At 36.6% G+C, this 21,678-nt stretch overlaps 1 protein-coding gene across 5 annotated transcripts in view; it reads left to right on the forward strand.

Annotated features, from left to right (window-relative positions):
• Positions 1-1,107: 1,107 nt before the first annotated feature.
• LOC145807726 (putative CoA ligase CCL12) overlaps positions 1,108-21,678 on the forward strand; it is a 56,958-nt gene continuing 36,387 nt past the window's right edge. For 3 of the 5 annotated variants that reach the window (XR_014351048.1, XR_014351049.1, XM_082906439.1), the window contains exons 1-4: positions 1,178-1,625; positions 18,317-18,446; positions 18,518-18,777; positions 19,288-19,489. Coding sequence is in view for 3 of the 5 variants with exons in the window: in XM_082906439.1 (XP_082762565.1) it covers positions 1,351-1,625; positions 18,317-18,446; positions 18,518-18,777; positions 19,288-19,489 (867 nt within the window). In the remaining 2 variants the exon portion in view is untranslated. Of the gene's footprint in view, positions 1,626-16,171; positions 16,291-18,316; positions 18,447-18,517; positions 18,778-19,287; positions 19,490-21,678 lie in introns of those variants that run through there. The other 2 variants (XM_082906438.1, XM_082906440.1) reach the window with 2 other exon arrangements.

The raw sequence follows: 21,678 nt of genomic DNA on the forward strand, positions 1-21,678 counted from the left end.
GCTTTTTTTTTTTACTTTTTTAGATGCACTTTACTTAGATCTATCTAAAAAGTAAGATATTTGTAAAAAAATATTTTAAAAAATTAATAAATATACAAGAATACGAAAAATATATTGAATTTTTGTATTTTTTTTTGTATTTTTGGTATTTAGTGAATTGTCTAAATTTTTTTTTACAAATATTATAATTTTTAAGTGTATTTATGTTAGGTGTATCTAAGAATTTAAAAAACTACTTAGAATATTAAAAAATTTCAGTAAAGATAAAAAAACATGAAGAGTAAAAAATATCAATTTTTAAAAAGTGAATCTTGAAAAATCAAATCAAACAAGCTGATTAAATTTTTTCTTTTTTGTTCACTATGAAATCACAATTTTGAGATATGGTTGTGTAATGAAATTGGATCTTGAAGTTGTGGTTTCAGGCTGAAATCAGATTTTGATAAAAAGTGAGTGAAAAAAATAAAATAAAAAAGAAAATATACTTTCTTGCCAATATTTTTAAAAAAATAAAAATTTTACAAGAAAAAAATAAAAAATAAAAAATTTTAGTCTTGTCATATAGACACATTCATAAATAGGAGTATCATTTTTTAGAATATTAAGAAAAAAAATCGTTATAATGGTCTTCCTAATTTTAGTGAGGACTCGTTTACTAATATATTATTTTACTAATGTTTTAATTTTTTAATTAAAATATGAAATAAAAATAATTAATATATTTGAAATGATTTTTTGAAATAATTTTTTAATTATTTATGAAAAAATATACAAAAAGTAAAAGAATTTATTTTTTTAACTTTTTGATATAAAATATTAATTTTTAAATTTTTTAATAATTTTCTAACTTTTAAATTAAAAGATTAATAAGGCCAAGTTTGACATGATTGAAAAAAGATAAAAAGTCAAAAAATTACTATCCTATTTAAGTCACATCATCTTATTTAAGTCACATCACCTCTCTAACACATCACTTCAAACCCAATCCAAACCCAACCCATATTTCATAAAAACTCAAAAAGTACACTTATTTAGTCTTCCCAAACTAGGCCTAAATTGCCAAATTCCGGAGCAAAATGATTTGAAGATAACAGTGTGGTTTGATTTGAAGATAACATGTGGTTAGGTGAAATTCAGTTGAGCAAAATGATTTGAAGATAACAGTGTGGTTTGATTTGAAGATAACATGTGGTTAGGTGAAATTCAGTTGCTAATAGCAATTGTGCATCACGTTGTGCGACCCAACTTTCAAGTCTAACAACTCACTCACCATGTGGCATATATGTATATAAATAGAGATAGACGATTATTAACGTCAATACAGAGAGAGCGAGAGAGAGAGAGAGAGAGATGGGGAGGGGCATAAGCGAAGTGGGAGTGGGAGAATTGGTGAAAGCTGGTTTGGATTTGGAGGAGGCGAAGGTGGTGGAGAGAGGCTTGAAAGACGCGATTGCTGGAACAGGAGGAGGTGGATCGGACCCCAGAGAGCTTTGGCGCCAGATCACTGCTCGGCGCTTGCTGCGACCTTCGCACCCACATAAGCTACACCAACTTGTCTACCACTCTGTCTACGCTCACTACGATTCCTCCGCCAATGGCCCTCCTCTCTATTGCTTCCCTTCACTGTACTACCTTTCTCTCTCTCTCATCTCGCATCTCATTCTCACCTACTTTTACTCTGTCTAACCAATTTCTTACAAACACATGGGGTGCAATCGATTCTGTAATTGCAAGTGATTCTGTGGTGGGATTGAAAAATTATGGGGTGCAACTTGCACCCCTCTATATGATTGTATAATTTTTTTTTTTTTGTGCTACACGTTTAAAAGTAAGGGGATTTATCTGGACTTATGATCCAATATGATTATGATAATTAATGGTATTTTTTTTTTATCAAATATTATTTAAAAAAGATACTAATAGTTAATTTTTAATGACAATTTAAAAATTTTATCACAAAAAATATCACTAATTATAAGTTTTAGCAATAATGTAAAAAAATCTTCAAAAAAAAGTTCGTAATTTTGAACGTGCAGCAAGAGTTTAAAAAATTCGTTATACAAAAATACTAATAATTATAAATTTTAGTGACAATTTATAAAAATAGTTAAACTGTTAATTTTTAATGAGGTATATAAAAAATCATAACAAAAAATTATGTTTAGCCATTTATGAGTCTAAGAATTATTGGTAGTTTACCTAAAAATAATTCCCATTTCTTAATTAGTACACTGTACTGTAACTCCTTATATTTTAGCATATTTCTATTTCAGCCCTGCTTTTAGGCCAATTGGCATTGTCTTCTCTTTGGTCCACATCCACTACTTTATACTGACAATGGCCTAAGTAAGCAGCTCAATCGCCTTCTTCTTTTTTTTTTTTTCCCCAATACTTGGGTGGGCCAGGAATTTGCGGCTGATGTGAAGTTAATTTTTAGACTATTTTATTTGCGGTGTGCCCCAACAACATGTTGATTAAATTTTATTTTTAGGCTATTTTCCTTGTCATGTCATGTGCCATAAATACTGATTTCCATATTTAAATAAATTAATTAATTTAATGCATAACATTGCTTTTTGATATTTTCAATTTGGGATTTTATATATGCAGTATGAATTTAGTATTTCACCATCCACCCCACATATGTTGTGTATGTGTAACCTCTATCACATTAGAAAATTATTAGACCTTGTGTGAGAGGGGATTTCACACTGTTGAATCAGTTGGAGCTCCATAATTAAACTGGACAATCGAGGAACAGAGATCTGCAAAAACAAGAACACTGTGAAAGCTGCTCAGCCGAGGTTGGCCAAAGAACCACTCTGATGCTAAAGTCAGGCACATAGGAAGGAAAATAGAATGAATATATATATATATAGGGAGAGAGTTTGAGTGCAGAGAGAGTCGAATGGAATCCTCTTTTAGAAAGAAGATAGTTACCTTATATAGGTAGCGCTGCCTTGCTCCCTAAGGTGAGTGTGGAACATCTCACGCGGTTCCCCTGCGCTAGCCATCATTACACTTGGGTGTGGGGGACCACGAATCGGTTAGGCACGCATGCCAATGTGAATGATTCGTATCCTTGTGACGCAATATTCGTTCCTAACCGTTTTGTTCAACACATGGGGATCATGATGACGTGTATTTTCTTCTGCAACCTTGAGTTGTGCCCAAGGTCAGAGCCTTTCTCCCGGTCTTGTTTAGCCCTAACAAATGGTTTGTTCGGCTCCAGAGCCTTTTGGCACATAGGTCAAGTTCTGGTCCATAGCGTTTGTTCTTGGGCCACTCCTCAACTCAGTCTGGCCTAAATGGTGGTTTTATCGGGTTTGTTTTGCTTTGTGTGTTTGGCCCATACGATGTTCAGTCCATGTCACGCCCCAAGCTATGTGACAACGCCGCACACTCATATAAGTAAGCATGCAAGGCTAAGAATTCAATCACATAACCCACAAAATAAAATACTCAAATTAAATCCTTAATTGTCATAATGCCAAAATCCATAAAAATAAATAGTTCTCATATGAAAATGTCCACCAAGTCCACTAATTTAATCCACTAACAAAACAATAATCCAAATACTTAAATCATGGTCCTACTCTCGGCACTCTCACATGTAAAAAAAGATCCCGCGCAGCTCTACTCTTCAGAATCTGAAAAAAAATTAGAGTAAGCTAGATAGCCCAGTAAATAACCAACCATCACTGCTAGCTGGATCAAGTATACAAAAATAAATAAATAAATCGATAACCAATAAATATAATTTTTTTCTACAGTTCAATAAATGAACAATTATTTGCAAGGTGGTTTCATAGCTAAAAATAATCAATGTACAATACATTTTAAATGAAAAGCCAACAAGATAATTCAAAGTAATTCGTTGTTCAAATCGATGGTTCGATATTCAGATGGTTCAATGATTTGATTCACAAAACCCAAGTCTTACTGACTATGGTCACATAGCCCGTGACAAGGCCCAGAACCACACATAGGCTGGTGGTAAAGCCCCAAAAGAAACTAGTTTCTGTGCCAATAAATAACCCCCATTGGCTAGGGTCCAAATCATAGTCAGACTAGAGTGATGTTCAAAATTCAAACAATACACAACTTTTAAATAAAACATTCAATATTTTTAGAATAAACGTTTAGTACAATTTTCAGAATAGTTTCACCAAATATTCAAATAATTTTCATAATAATATTCGATGTTGTTTTATACTTGACCCATATTTTATTTTAAGAGAACACGAAGGCTATAAATAAATATTTATAATTTTAAACGATTCGATAGGAATAAAAATGAACCAACAGTGATAGAGGGTTACTTACCTCAAACAGCTAAAATAATATTTCCCAAGCTAATCTCAAATTATCAAGATCCACCTCAATCTCACAAACCTAATAAAATATTACACCGCATAAACAATTATTATGTGCATCCATCCATCTCTTCTTGTAACAACAATAGAATAAATTAACCCAATAGTCTATTAGGAACTCCCACGATTTAGCATCAAAACAAATAAATAACCCCCATTGAAATTCTCAACCCATATTATTCTCTTGTTGTTTATATACATGTAAAAATTTGTAATTGCTTGTAGTCAATCGTGTATCCCACAAATACACCACCATTAAACTTAACCCATCACATATCAATCTCAAAATATAAACCACCCAAATGGGATGCAAAATATACTCTAAAATTGAGTGAAACCGAGACCCCCAATGTAACGCCCTCAAAATAATAACATTAAACCCATCAGATAAGACAAGTATTTACATATTAACTAACCACATTCCTTTATTCATTAGAGTTCCGTCACATTAGTATTACATGTAAACATCAAAACAAAATGCCCTACGGGCTTACAGCTTTCCAAGTCAACACTTGGTTACAACAAGAGTTCTAACTCGTTTACACATTAAGCCCTTGGCTTGAAGTTACACATATAATACATCAAAAGTGAAACGACAAAACTATGCCCGCCACAAGCCTCCCAGCTATGTCCTTGGAGGTGGCATGCTTCCTGCACCTGAAAATGATATTCCCATATAGGGTGAGCCACAGCCCAGTAGAAATACACTAAACCAACCATGGACAATGACTAAAACATTAGCAATTGATAGTTGGTCACCACTGATTCAATCACATAAATTACATATTTATGTCAACGACTTACAAGTCCCAATTACTTTTCATTTTCCCTTTTTCAACAGATAAGCATGCTAGCTCTATCATCACTTCCACAGATATGTATAAAAACTATATCTCACATTCAGATAAGCATAAAAGCTATATCCACATTCTCAACAGATATGTATATCAACAATATCCACAGATAAGCATACAAGCTGTATCCACACTTTACAACAGATATGTATATCAACAATATCCACAGATAAGCATACAAGCTGTATCCACACTTCATACTTCACAAAGATAAGCATATGAGCTCTATCTTCACTTCTCTAGACAAGCATATGAGCTCTGTCTACGGAGTACATCCCCTATCTCCTCCAAATACCTATCCGGTTTAGAGGTCCATCCCCTATCTTCCCCTAAACCGCGGAGTACATCCCCTATCTCCTCCTCTACACATAACGTATATAAACACATTGGTTCTATATACAATCACACAATACAAACAATTAATGTATTCTAGCAACTGTTAAGTTCCATAACACATTCCATTGATTAGTTTCAGTTTGCCTAATCAACATACATTGTCTACAACAATCACGACTATCCTCCACCGATAGCCCAAAGCAGTTATTTCTAAAACAGAAAATAAATGCACAAATGGATATTCAATCAACATTTCATTTCCTCATTTTTCACCAATTAATTATCCCAATTAATTAACCAATGTAATTAGACCATTTTCCATAATTACCATTTCAACCCTTAGGTCCCATTTTCGTCAATGATTCAACAATCATTCCATTTTTCTATGCCAAACATGCAACTAGGTTTATTATGAATAAAACCCCAACCTTTGTAAAATTACACAAAAGCCCCAAACCTTTACAAGATTACCAAACCAAGCCCAACATCTCAAAATACCAAAATTTAAAGACAAAACCCATAGAGAGGAGTAGGTTATCCCTACCTCAAATTCGGAGTCCCAAAGGAGAAGACGACAAAACCCAACGTGCTCCAAAACCCGAGATTTTCAGATTAAAATGAAGCCCTCGACGATCAACAACTTTTTTGTAAAGGCCAAAGGTGAGTAAATCACTCCTACTAGATCAAAACCTAGAGAGAAGGTAGAGTCTAGAGTGAGAGGCTCAACAATGGTGATTTTGGAAAAGTAAGAGAGAGAAGAGAAAGCAAAAAGTGATTTGGAAAGTCACAACTTCGGGTCTTTAACCCAGGTCTCCGCTCGAGCGTAAAACACCCCGCTCGAGCGGCCACTCACAGACTTACGCTCGAGCGGCCAACCTCCCGCTCGAGCGCAGAATGCACTCGCTCAGCACTTTTGCAGAAACAGACCTACGCTCGAGCTCCCAACCCTACGCTCGAGCTCACAACACTGCACAACAAGATACTGGATGGATGTATTCCCCGCTCGAGCGCCAACACCTCCGCTCGAGCGGACAGGCCAAAAATCTGGGCAACTAGTTTTGGTTTCTAAACTCAACCAACCTGTAACAATCCCGCTCAACACATCCTATAACTCAAATACAAAGTAAGAAAGGATGTAAACAAGATAATAAACAACTACCAACATCCACGGACACATGTCCGGATCGCTATACAACAAGGGTAAATCCGGGATCGCTATACCCAACATAGACTACATCAATATATCTATTTAATCATATATGCCCATAAAATCATCTATTGATATATTAACACCAAAATCATAGATAAGAATACAATAAAATAAATCATACCTAAGTGATGAATAAAGCAAAATCACCACTCTTATGAATCCTCCCTCTTCCTTGGTTTGGGTTTCTTTTCTTTAATTTTAAACTTTTCCAAACCCTTGCTTGCTGCCTTCACCTTTAACTCTTCCGAACCTTTTCTGCAGCACAAGCCTCTCTTCTCTTTTTCTTTTCTTTTTTTTTTCTTTTACCTTCTCAAACCCTAGCCGCCTATGGAGCAATTCATAGCCTCTGTTTTGTTTGTTTTCCAAGACTTGAAGCCACAATAGGTGGGCTTATTAACTTAATTTCTTAAAGTTACAAAATTACCCATCTAAGTAATAGGAAATATAATGCCATCTCATAACTAATTCTTTGATATTAATAAATGACTCATATAAGTTAATTTAATTACTAATCTATCCAATAAAATAATCCTACACACAACTTGGGTTTTACAGTCCAACCCTGACATTCCCAACAAGCAGCCAACCTTCACTTATGTAACTGGGCCTAGCCATTGCTTAACTTGGCCCAAGTGTCTTCATTAGACTGGGCTTGGCCCAACTTTTTCGTTTGATCCAAGACCTTGTTCAGCCCACATCCGTGGTCTTTTCAGGGTTTAGCCCACATTGGTGGGGCTAGATGGGCTCAGCCCAATTGAGGAGCTTGGCTCAGTCTAAGCCTTACCTCGGTTGTATTTATTAACAAAGATAATATGTTGTGTATTATTCAATGATTAGGAAAAGGTTGAAGTACAATATATATAGGTAAACTACCAAAACCTTAGTCCTAATTACATAGAATAAGATTAAACTACCCTTAAGCAAAAGATAATAATAATAATATAAAATATATATTTCATACACCCTCTCAAACTGAGGATGTGAGCGCAGAAAGTATCAAAAGTTTACTAAGAAGAAAATGAAAGCGGGCAGTAGTGTGAGTTTTCGTAAAAAAGTCGACCAATTGGAGAGAAAGGGAATAAAAGGGAGAGTAATAGCGCCATGTTAGTCTGAAGATGTTACTGAACAAAGTGACAATCTATCTCAATATGCTTTGTACGCTCATGGAAAACCAAATTATAGGTAACTTGAACAACACTCTTATTGTCACAATATAAAGGAGTCGGGAAAGAGAGAGAAACACCCATATCAGAAACATGCTAGTGAAGCCAAACTAGTTTAGAAGTGGCATAAGCCATGGCACAATATTCAATCTCGGCGGTGGAGTGAGCAACAACAGACTGTTTCTTACTTTTCCAAGAGATGAGATAATCTCTCAGAAAAACACTAAGATCTGAGGTAGATTTGCGGTCAGAGACATCACTGGCCCAATCAACATTAACATAGGAATGAATGGTCAAATTCCAAGAAACAGACAACAGTAGGCATTGCAACAAAGTACCATGAATGTAGCGAAGAGCACGTAGCATGGCAGCCCAATGGGTGGAATGGGAGCAGAGACAAATTGGTTGAGAATGTGAACATAATAAGAGTTATTTGAACAAGTCACAGTGGGATGAGCAAGACACCTAACCAACTCATGATGGAGTAGGATCCTCAAGACTGAAACACATGCGCAACCTTAAACCAAGTTTCCTTTGCAACAAGCTCTCGAATGGCATCACAATAGAGGCAAGGCAGACTAATGTAGAATAGCCCCCTGAAGTGGCTCAAACTGATCCCAAAGAGCTATCAGGAATCGGACAAGGCATTGTTTCTCCCTGTGTTTCACATAACTATCAAGTACTTGGAGATCAGCGGGTTCTATGAGTGCCAATTGGTCCCAGTATGCAGTCATTTCATTATAAAATTCTTGAATCTCGCAGTGTAGAGTTTCGGATTGACATCTCGAGCTCATATTGCTTGGCAAAGTTGGATTCAAGATACATGTGATAACAAACTTGTGTATTAATTAATTGAATCATCAATCAAATGAGTACAAATATATAATCTAATAGAATCAAATCCTAACAACCTAAAGGACTAAACTATCCTTAATGAATAATATAAACTATATAATTCACACCCCCTCTCAAACTGAGGATGCGAGTGTAGAAAGTATCGAAAGTTTGCCAAGAAGAAAACGGAAACGAGCAACAGTGTGAGTCTTCATAAAAAAATCGGCCAATTGAAGAGAGGAGGGAACAAAAGGGAAAGTAATAGTGCCAACCTGAAGATGCTGTCTGACAAAGTGACAATCTATTTCAACATGCTTGGTCCACTCATGGAAGACTGAATTATGGGCAATTTGGATAGCACTCTGATTATCACAATATAACAGAGTTGGATGAGAAAGAGAGACACCCATATCAGAAAGAAGCCACTGAAGCCAATTGATCTCAGAAGTAGCATGAGCCATGGTACGATACTCAGCCTCAGCGGTGGAACGAGCAACAACAAACTGTTTCTTACTCTTCGAAGATATGAGTGAATCGCCGAGGAAAACAAAGACCAGAAGTGGATTTGCGATCAGAGATGTTACCTGCCCAATCAGCGTCAACATAGGGACGAAGAGTCAAGTCCGAAGAGGCAGATAACAGCAGACATTGCAGCAAGGTGCCACGAAGGTAGTATAGAGTATGGAGTAAGGTAGCCCAGTGTGTGGCACGAGGAGCGGAAACAAATTGACTGAGAATGTGCACATCATAGGACATATCCGGACGAGTAACGGTGAGATAAACAAGGCACCCAACCAACTCGCGGTACAAAGTGGGATCCTCAAAAGGAACGCCATCAGAAGTAGAAAACTTAGCATGCAACTCAAGAGGAGTGTCGACAATTTTGTCATCAGTGAGATTGGCACAAGAAAGAATATCACGGGCATATTTAGTCTGAGAGAGAAGATACCCAGTAGGAGAAGTAGCAACCTCAATACCAAGAAAATACCGAAGAGACCCCAAATCCTTCATGTCGAACTCTTGAAATAACTGATGCTTAACCTGCTTAATAGTACTATAATCAGAGCCAGTGATGATCATATCATCCACATATAAGAGAAGGAGAACAAGGCCAATAGAAGTGCGCCGAACAAAGAGAGCACAATCATGATGATTAGGGCGAAAACCAAACTGAAGTGTAACAGAGTGAAATCGCTCATACCAAGTATGAAAAGACTGCTTGAGACCATATAGAGCGCGGCGAAGATGACAAACAATACTAGAAGGGTGAGAGAGACTCGGTGGAGGGCACATATACACTTCTTCAGCAAGATGCCCATTCAGAAAAGTATTTTTGACATCTAGTTGAAACAAAGGCTAGTGATGGGCAGCAGCAATAGAGATAAGAGTACGAATAGTAGTCATCTTGGCAATGGGGGCAAAAGTCTCGTTGTAATCAATCCCATACTCCTAAGAAAAGCCCTGGGCAACGAAACGAGCTTTGTACCGTTCCAAAGAACCATCAGAAAGGGTTTTGACCTTATAGACCCATTTACAACCCACAATATTCTTACCAGTAGGTAATGGAACCAAATCCTAAGTCTGAGTGTTTGCCAAAGCAGTTAACTTGTCATTCATGGTAGCTATCCAATTGGGGCCATAACAAGCTTCCTCGTAGGACTTGGGCATAAAATAAGTATGAAGACAAGAAAGAAAAGACTGATAGGAAAGGAAAAAACATGTATTACCAAAATCATACCAGTTTGGAGGATGACGGTCTCGCTTTGGAAAGCGATGTGCAGGAGGAGCGGGATCCAAAGAAACAACTGGAGGGATAGTAGAGCTAGAGACAGGCGAGCTCGGAAGTGCTTTGCATCGCTGATAAACAAGAAGAGGAGCAGGGAAAGTGGAAGCTGGAGAGGAAATAGCTGGCGAGATATCAGAAGTGTTAGTAAGAGGCAAAGTAGAGACCTCACGATCAGAAACAAACTCATCGGAAGAAACATCAGGAGGAAATGGGTCAATGTGAACCAATTCATCCTTGGTAATAGGGACAGGGGTGTAAGGTGTCGTGTAGTAGGGTAGTTTTTTTAAAAAGGTGACATGTCTAGACACATATAGCTTTTTGGTGGCAGGATCATAGCGCCGATAATCTTTTTGATTAATGGCATAACCTAAAAAGGCACATAGGACATAATGAGAACTAAGCTTAGAGCACTTCCGTTTAGGAAGGAGCACAAAGCATGCAGACCCGAAAATACGTAGAAGAGAATAATTGGGAGTAACATCAAAAAGACGCTCATACAGAGATGAGCCTGAGAGAAGAGGAATAGGCATTCGATTGAGAAGATATGTAGCAGTGAGCACAGCTTCTCCTCAGAAAATAGACGGAACAAAAGACGAGAGCAACAAAGAGCGAGCCATGTCAAGGAGATGGTGACTTTTGCGCTCAGCTCGACCATTTTCGACAGGAGTGTTAGAGCATGAAGACTGATGAATAGTGCCATGAGTAACTAAACACTTATCAAACTCAGACAAGAATTACTCACTCCCAAAATCAAAACGAAGAACTTTAATGGTGATGGAAAACTGAGTGCGAATCATGGAGTGAAAATTAGAATATATTTTGTAAAAATCAGATTTTTGAGTCATCAAATAAACCTAGGTAAACCGACCATAATCATTCACAAAAGACACATAATATTGCGAACCACCCTTGGTAACTATAGGGGAAGGACCCCAAACATCAGTATGAACCAATTGAAAAGGAGAAGATGAAATAGAACTACTTTTATTAAAAGGAAGAGCAGACATTTTAGCCAATTTACAACCACGACACTCAGAAATATCATCAATAGAAAAATTGCCTAAATGTCCAGACCGAACTAATATCCTCAAACGATCACTCGACAGATGACGTAACCTAGAATGCTAAATATAAAATAAAAAAGATTAGGGATATTTCTGACCCCTAGAAAGGAAGAGCAGACATCTGCACCACTTCCCAATGTGACCCCTAGAAATTTGGTTTCTTTGCAAAATCAAGTTCCATGCAACAGAAGATTAGGGATAGTCAAAGAATAAGGGGAATGGGACTCCACACCATTAACACACAGCGCACAAAATATTCTGTAGTAACTCCTGATTTGACTAGTCTATCCCTGTAGTCAATCTACCCAAAATAGCTAGCCATTCCACAAAACTCCAACGAGGCACATTTTTACTAAACCAGACCACTATATGCCAAGTTTGAATCATTTTCTTCACTCTACTAGCTTCCCAAGCAGTTTTAACAGTGAAATCTCCAGTGTTGGAAGGCAGCCATACCACTTTATCAGATATTGCTAAATTAGGAAGTAATGATCTAGTGTTCACACCAATGCTTGGTTGCATGGAATTGTGAAACCAAGTAAGAATTTGAGCATTCTCTTTGTCTCATTTGGTAACTTCGGCCTTGGTTTCATTAGATTAATCAGCTTGTTTCGTGGAATCAATAACATAACCCTACATGCCTTTGCTTACTATTAAATTCTTCATGACATGAGACCAATACGAGTAGTTAAACCCATCCAATCGAATACTAATGCACGTATCTTATCATTAGATATATTGCAAAACGAAAGTAGAGTTATAACTAGCCCAAAATACTAACCAATGAAGAACTAACCAGAGAAAACAAAACCACTGAAGCAGAAGTTGAATAAACTAGGGAAGAAACTGAAGTAGAAATTTTCCCTCGCACACCAAATAGGTCAAAATCTTCCGACCAAGGAGAGAGCAGGAGAAGCCGATTGATAAAACCAAACCAAACCAAACCAAACCAAACCAAACCAAACCAAACCTTAAATCCCATCAAATAGGGTCGGCTGCATGAATCCTTCTTCTCCACTTGACTCTATCCAAGGCCATTTCGTTAGTTAAATTAAGGAGATTCATATCTCTGTTTACTATACTAGTTCACATCAATCTAGGTCTACCCCGTTCGCTAACACTACCATCTACCGTCACTGTATCGCATCTCTTCACTACTGCCTCTGTTGGTCTTTGTTGTATATGATCAAACCATCTCAATCTATTCTCTCTTAACTTATCTTCTATCAGTACTACTCCTAGCCATTCTCGAATATGCTCATTTCTAACTTTGTCTTTTCTAGTCTTGCCACACATCCACCTTAGCATCCTCATCTTAGCAGCACTTATCTTATCTATACGTTGTTATCTACATGTTGTTTCTTAGTGGCCCAACATTCCGTTCCATACAACATCGTTGGTCTAATAGTTGTTCTATAGAACTTCCCTTTTAGTCTAATGGGTAGTGTATATCGCACATTACTCCAGATGCACTCCTCTACTTAAGTCACCCGCCTTAATTCTGTGGATCACATCCGCTCCAATCTCCCTAATCATTGTGATAATCGATCCTAAATAACGAAAATGTTCACTCTTATGTAGTTCTTGTCTGCTTCCATTGTGACTGTTACTAAAATTACACTCCATATAGTCTATCTTAATTCTTCTTATCCTAAATCCTTTAGATTCAAGTGCTTTTCTCCAAATCTCCAACTTAGTGTTAACTCCTTCTCTAGTTTTCCCACTAACACGATATCATCTGCAAAACGCATACACCATGGCACATTATCCTGAATATTGCGCGTCAACTCATCTATAACTAACGCGAAATAATAAGGACTTAAGGTTAATCCTTGGTATAACCCTACAGTAATTGGATATTCACTCGTCTCTTCAACAGGCAATCTAATAGTGGTCATCACACGTTAATACATATCCCTAATCACATCAATGTAACCTTTTGTTACCCATTTCTTCTCTGACACCCACCAAATTATATCCCGAGGTATTCTATCATATGTTTTCTCAAGATCGATAAAAATCATATGAATGTCTCTTTTCTTTTCTCTATACTTTTCTATTACTCTCCTCAAAAGATAGATCGCTTCCATTGTTGACCTACCAGGCATAAATCTAATTGATTCTCTGATACCTCTGTTATATCTCGCAATCGATGTTTCATCACTCTCTCTTACACTTTTACACATTAACTTGATTCCTCTATAGTTGTTGCAATTCTAGACATCTCTTTTATTCTTATATATTGGCACTAAAATACTCTTCTTCCACTCCTTTGGCATTTTTCTAGTCAACAAAATCTTGCTAAATAACCTAGTCAACCAAACAACCCCCTTCTTACCCAAACATTTTCATGCTTCAATAGGTATATCATCGGGTCTTAAAACCTTATTCAATTTCATCTTCTTAAGTGCAAACTCCACTTCAAAGGCCCTAATCCTACGATAAAACCTCTAGTCATGGTTTTCCTTATTATTGCCTACTTCCTCCCCTTTTGACCTACCTCCATGTTCCTCATTTAACAACTTATCAAAATAGTTCTTCCACCTCTCTTTAATCTCTTCATCCTTCACCAACACCTTAGAGTCTTCACCCTTGATGCATTTAACTTGATTAAAATCTATTATTTTCCTCTCTCTTATCTTAGCAAGTTTGTATATCCTCTTCTCTCCCTCCTTACTATCTAGTCTAGTGTATAGGTCATCATAGGCTTTTAACTTAGTCTCTTTCACTACTTTTTTGACCTCCTTATTGGTCAATTTGTAGCGCTTAAGGTTTTCCTCAGTGCTATCATTTTGCCACTTTTTAAAGCTCTCTTTTTTCGTCTTTATTACTGCTTGGACCTTCTCTTTCCACCACCAAGTTTCTCTAAAGTTAGGGTTTCTTTCCTTTAGACTCTGCAAGAACTTCCATTAAGATTCTTCTCACACAATTGACCATCAAGTTCCACATAATGTTAACATCATATTCCAAGTCCAAGTACCTTCTTTATCCATTCTATTCTTAAATGTGTTTAGTTTATCCCCTTTTAGGTTCCACCATCTAGTCTTGCGATGCCTACTATCTTTCCGAGTTTGGTATTGCCCTTTAAAGCATAAATCTAGTATCAAAATCTTATGTTGAGACATCAAGCTCTCTCTAGGAATCACCTTAAAGTTGCTACATTTTAGATGGTCTCCTTTCCTTACTAAAAAGTAATCTATTTGTGTTAAAATCCACCTACTCTCCACCTACTTCACCCACTTAAACCTACTCCACTAAACCTAACCCACTACACCACTACCACCTCACCTACTCCACTAAACCTAACCCACTACACCACTACCACCTCCACTTCACCTACTCCTTACCTACTACACACTCACCCTCTTCTATATATAGGAATCATGAATCATTGTAATTGATATCAATATAAATCAATCAATAATACAATTCTCTATTTCTCTTTATACATTAAATTTCTACAATTTGGCTCCTAATTGACCCATTCTTGAAGGTTATCAAATGCTCCTCTCTCTTCTTACACATAGTATTGGCCACAACTAGGTCAGAAGTCAACGCAAAATCTAAAATACTCTTTCCAGCCTCATTTTCATCACCAAAACCATACCCACCATGCACCCTCTCATAACCTAATTTATCTACTCTTACATGGCCATTGAAATCACCACCTATAACTAGGTTCTCTCCTACGGGTATCTCTTGTAATACCTCATCCATTTGGTCTCAAAAAACTCTTTTAGTCTGATCATCTAATCCTATTTGGGGGGCGTATACACTAATAATGTTCAGTATATTCTCTCAGATAACTATTTAAACTAACATAATCCTATTACCTTTTCTAATGACCACAACTATATTTTTTACAAGACCCTTGGCAACTTTTATTCCTATCCCATTCCTATGTCTATTCTTGCCACTGTAATATAGCTTAAAATTGGTATCCTCTATTTCCCGAGCTTTCTCACCCGTCCACTTAGTTTCTTGTATGCAAGCTATACTAACTCTCTTCCTAATCATGACATCTACCAATTCCATAGTCTTACCAGCTAAAGTTCCTATATTCCATGTGGCTACCCTAAACCTATAATCTTGGACTACCTTCTTTATCCGCACTCGTCTAGAAAAACGTGAAAACCTTTGCCTTTTTTTCACCACACCCAGGCGTCGATGCGGCACCTCTTGCTCACTTTTCGAAGCACCCGGAGGCAGGCGCAACGCGTCAATTAAGGGGAATGGCCTAGCATTTAATCGATTCAGAGTATTAGGCTTCATGTCATGAAGGATCCAAGCGGCTTTTTTTACGTGTTGGTTGTTAGCTATCTAACACACAATCCTTCTCCTTTATCTAGGCTTGGGACCGGCGGGGTTGTTAAGCAACCCCGGCAAAATTGCCAACTGATCAGTGGGTCAAATACCCATAGAGAGATGGATCGAAATCTTCAACCCAAATACCTGAATGACTCGTGAGTGGCTGGAGAGAACTCCTGTGAGGGTTGCGATGGCTGAAGAAGGCTCGTGAAGGGTCGCGAGAAAGCTACGACTACGAAACTGGACCTGCGAAGGAGTTTGAATTGCTGGAGACAAATCTTTGGGTCTGCAATCACATGCTTGCGAGGTAGAAGAGGACAAATTCAGAGATGCTACACCTACATGCTAAGGCTGTTGATGTATGGCTCTAATACCATATTAACAAAGATAATATGTTGTGTATTATTCAATGATTAGCAAACTGAAGTACAATATATATAAGTAAACTGCCAGAACCCTAAAGTTCTAATTGCATAGAATAGGACTAAACTACCCTTAAGTGAAAGACAAAATAACAATAATATAAAATACATGTTTCGCAGTATTGGTCCCCCTTCAGACCCTAATTATTATTTTTCTAGGTGTGATTAGTTTTCTTTCTAAGTACATATATAACATTTATTGTGGAAATAGACTGAGGGCTAGGCTTATGTGACCCGGTCTGGGGTTGTGGTTTCATTTGGTCTGGTCCAGGGCATGATGCCTGCCCACCCCCAGCAAGCAAGCAAGATCATTTAGGAAACTATATAATTCATGACCCAAAAAAAGGGAGCCATGTTGTTAGGATAGGGCCAGCTAACACACAGTGCTGTGTATGATTTCTCTAGTGTGGTTACTTTGCACAATGCTGACACAATTGACTTTTATTTCATTATTGATTGTGAAGAAAAATTTGAAATGTTACTTTAGAATCTGCTTACCATAATGTCGTGCATATGTCTTGTTGCTTTGTTTACTTGTGAATTTGATAAAGCAATAACTAGAGTGGGAACAAGCCTAAACAGACCATCGAATACTATAATAAGAAACTATGCTGGAAGGTAAAATGTTCATACAAACTTAAAAAGCCTTAACCTAAGTCCCAACTAGGTATTAAGGCCCCCGTATGTGGATTTCAAATCAAGTGATTTTAGGTTAAAAATATTGGAGATTTAATTATTATAGGTGTAGAGAAAAGCTATAGATGAAGATAAATTGAGATAAAGAGATTTATTTCAAAGTTTTAAAAGGCTTTATTGAGGCTTGCCTCGATGCTCGCCTTGAGGCGAGGCTAAGGCAAAACACCTCAAGGCTTTGATTCGTAGGCTTTACTCTCTAAAGGCTTGCACACACAGTCTTGAGACATGCGCCTTAGGTGCGTCTTGTACGTCTTTTATGCATAAGCATGTGAGGAGTACGCATATGAAGAGTTTGTCTTAGCCTCTTGTTAAACTTAGTCTAGTAGATGGTTTAAATATAAAAAAGAACTCCTTTTGCGATCTATAGGAAAAATTAAAGTAAATGACAAATCAAGAAAAAACATAGTTAACGCTCATTGAAAAGCTCAATCACTACAGCTAAGAACACCAATTTCACTTTAAAAAAAGCAAAGCTTCCTTTTTTGCAATGAGCCTTGAGCATAAAAGTATTTACACCTTTATATTTAATTTTGATGAATTTATTTATTGTTTTAAAATATTTAAATTATTACTAAATATAAAAATTCAGAATTTGAAATGTTTACGCCTCAACGCTTTAAGGCTTACACCTCATCTCATGAGAGGTAAAATGCCTCACGTTACACATTCGCCTTGAAAAACTTTGATGTATTTTAGGAAGATCTTTGTAGCTACAAGGATCCCTTAACCATGACTTCAAATAACTACTTTTCTAGAGTTATTTCAAATTCATCATGATAAAGTTTTTTAATTTAATTTGACATTTGAGTTATTCTTCTTGAATAATTAATGTCAAATCCATGTAATTCAAATGCACATCCATCCAAACAGAGCGTAATGGCTTTCTGGTTAACTATATGCAAACCCATACCTAGGAATAAATCCAAAGCTATCATCTCCTAGATCCTTGGTGCATGTTGATGTTCTTTTTGACTTACCAAATTTCCTTTTTAACACGTTCAACTTGAATCCCTTATCATATAAAGTAGTAAAGGATACTATTTACTGGCAATACTATCATTTTTTCAAATGATATTGAATAAATAGTGTTTTTTCCCTCAGTTATTCATCACAATGTGGATTTGATGCATTTTGAATTTATTTTATTTTATGTTCTGAGATCATGTATTAATTTATCATAAGTCATAACTTTTTACTGAAATAGTTAACCTCTAGTATGCGTCTCTGCTTTCAACTGCAACTAATCCTAATGTTCATTACTTGTCAGAAATCAGTCCAAATACACAAACTTGGGCCGCCTCATGGAAACTCATGGTTCAAAGCTTTTAGGTGCATCATACAAGGATCCCATAACAAGTTTTAGCCTATTTCAGAAGTTCACTGTTCAGCATCCTGAGGCAAGTCTTTGTTTACATGTACACATTTCGACTCCGATTTCATTTAAATTAATAGTGTCAACAATTTTCAGGTTTACTGGTCATTTATACTAAAAGAGCTTTCTATTCAATTTCGTGAAGTCCCAAATTGCATTTTGGATACTTCTGACAAATCTAAACATGGGGGAACATGGCTTCCTGGTTCAGTTTTGAATATTGCTGAATGTTGTTTACAAGCAACCAACTATCCAAGAAAGCAGGACGACAGTTTAGCCATTGTATGGAGAAATGAAGATTGTGATGATTCCCATGTCAATCAAATGACATTAAAAGAGCTCCGAGAGCAAGTAATGTATGCTGTCATTTAACCACTTCTATCTCCATTGTTGACCGTTCATATTTTGTTGCATAGAGTTGCATTACATGTCAACATCATCACAAACTTCATTACTCCATTGTTGTTTGCTATCAGACCAATCCATTCTATGGAGTGATGAAGCTTGTGATGATTTCTACACTAATCGGATCAAACTATAAGAACTCCAAGGTAGGTAATATATACTTAAAATTTTCTGCCTTTATCTTCATCGTAATTATTCGTATATTACGTTGCATGACTTTTTAGCAGTGTTAGGGTATGAGTAAAGCAGTAATGCTATGAATGCATAGTTTCACTTTAAATGCAAGTTGTAGTTTGCTATATACACTAACAAATGTAGAATGAATGATTTTTATTTTTTTTAGTAATAACATATCATTCACTTTCACATACCTTGTTGCTCTTTTTATACTTTCTAGCATACATTATCCTTATCCCTTTAGTTTTTCTCCCTTTGTTGATGCATTTACAAATACTGAACAGGTCGGTGGCTAGTGCACTAGACGCAATATTTTCAAAGGGAGATGCAATTGCAATTGATATGCCCATGACAGTCACTGCAGTCATTATATACTTGGCAATTGTATTATCAGGATTTGTTGTTGTATCAATAGCTGACAGCTTTGCAGCAAAGGAAATTGCGACTCGTTTGCGTGTGTCTAGAGCAAAGGCTATCTTTACTCAGGTAATTTACTTACATTTACCCATACATGGAGAACATTGGATTGCAAAGGGGAAGTTGATGATTTTACCCAATGTCATTACTAAGTTATTCCTTCCCTCTTGGATACATTGTTGCTACATTAGCAGGCACATCTTCCTTGTGAATGGTTAATGCATTAAACATTAAACCAACAACAAAGAATAAATGGACAAGGAAGGATTGTTAAACTAGAATAGAAATAGATCCCCCTTTCTAGTGAAAAAACAAGCTAATCAAATCTTCATTCTCTCATTTGAGGGAATGCGAGGAGCTTTCTCTATCTTGAACATTAACATGTATATTTTATGATATAAAGATATACATGGAGAAAATCCATACAAGGTCCTGTTTTCCTTGATGGTCTCCGTCCTCGTAAAAATTCTTCATTATGAAAAGCCAAAAAATAAAGTAATATCATCGATGTGATCACTAAATATTTTTTTGTAACTTCAATCCCTAGACGTCACCATGAGTCAAATAAATTTGTCTTGTCTAAGGGTGGTACCATTGTTGGAAAAGGTTATATCCATGAAGGATGTTTAAACTAATAAGTATCAATAAAATTCACCGTTCAACTTATATGCTTGACTCTCTTTCTTTATGGCATACTCACTTATGTTAATACTAGGAAAATGAATGACATGGTAAAATAAAAATTAATTCCTACTTAGTTCATAAATCTACAGTATGTATGCAAACTAAGATAACCAGAATGCCATTTCCTAAAATAGAAAGCAATACTTTGTTGGAACTTGAGAGCAGTGATGTGTATGATATGCATAGTACCTCTACTAGAGGCAGTAAAAGGTAATTTGCTACATTCATAGATTGACTATTCAAAACTTTGTTGTGTATATCTGTTGCGTTCAAAAAATGAAGTTGTGGACAAGTTTAAGGCTTACAAAGCTGAAGTAGAAAATCAAGGTCGAACTAAGATCACATGGCTTAGGTCCAACAGAGGTAGTGAATGTTGGAATGTGTCCCACATTGCTTGGTTGGGCCTGTGACTGGTGGGCTATTGTGGTCCAGGAGGGTGTGTTGGAATATATCACACATCGCTTGGAGTTGCCCTATCACACATCGATTGAGCCAAATGATTCAATAGATGTCAATACCATCATTGAATCAAGGGATGCAGTGTTCTATGAGAATAGGTTCACATCTATCCCTAGAAATGTTTCGGATGAAAGTATTGAGCCTCTTCCATTAATTTCTAATAAAGACAGTGAGCTTGCCGAAGAGGTGGAACTTAGAAGAAGTAAAAGGGCTTGAACAGAGAAGTCCTTTGGTGCAGACTATGTAGTTTATCTAGTTTAAGGCACTAGAGACACCATAAAACAAACAGTGATCCCACTAAATGGAATCAAATTCATTAACCTTTGACGAGGCTATGAAATCTCAAAATGTAGGCTTTTGGAAAGAGGTCAAACAAGATTAGATGGACTCTATCATGGGATACATGGGTCCTTGTTGATTTGCCTCCGGGTTCTAAACTCATTGGATGCACATGGATTTTCAAGCAAAAATGAAGGTGGATGGTACAATCGATAAGTTTAAAGGGTAGTTGCAAAGGGTTATTCCTAGAAAGTGGTTATTGACTACTTCGATACTTATGCTTCGGTGGCAATGATCTTTGCAATTAGAGTACTAATTGCTCTTGCAGCTATCAATAAGTTGGAAATTCACTAGATGGATGTCAAAACGGCATTCTTAAATGGTGAGTTAGACGAAGAGATCTACATGACGCAACCAAAAGGATTTGTTGTGCAAGGGCAAGAACATAAAGTATGAAGTCACTTTATGGCCTTAAACAAGCATCTAAACAATGGCATGGGAAATTTGCTAACGTAATTTTATCAAATGATTTTAAGATGCACGAATCTGACAAATGTATAGATAGCAAATTTTGCAATAATAAGGTGTGATAATGTGCTAGAATGTGGATGATGTTCTCATCTTTGGCACTGACCAAGATAGCATTCAAAGTACTAAAGATCTTCTGTCATCTAGGTTTAGCATGAAAGACATGGGTGTTACTGATATAATATTAGGAATGAGAATCAAGAGACAAGATGGTAATTTGATTCTTACCCAGTCTCGTTGCATTGAGAAAATTCTTAAAAAGTTTAATCACTTTATTTGCACACTTGTGTCTACACCTTTTGACTCAT

This window comes from Camellia sinensis, chromosome 14 (assembly GCF_055761805.1).
Source record: "Camellia sinensis isolate YWXY chromosome 14, ASM5576180v1, whole genome shotgun sequence".
NCBI lineage: Eukaryota > Viridiplantae > Streptophyta > Magnoliopsida > Ericales > Theaceae > Camellia > Camellia sinensis.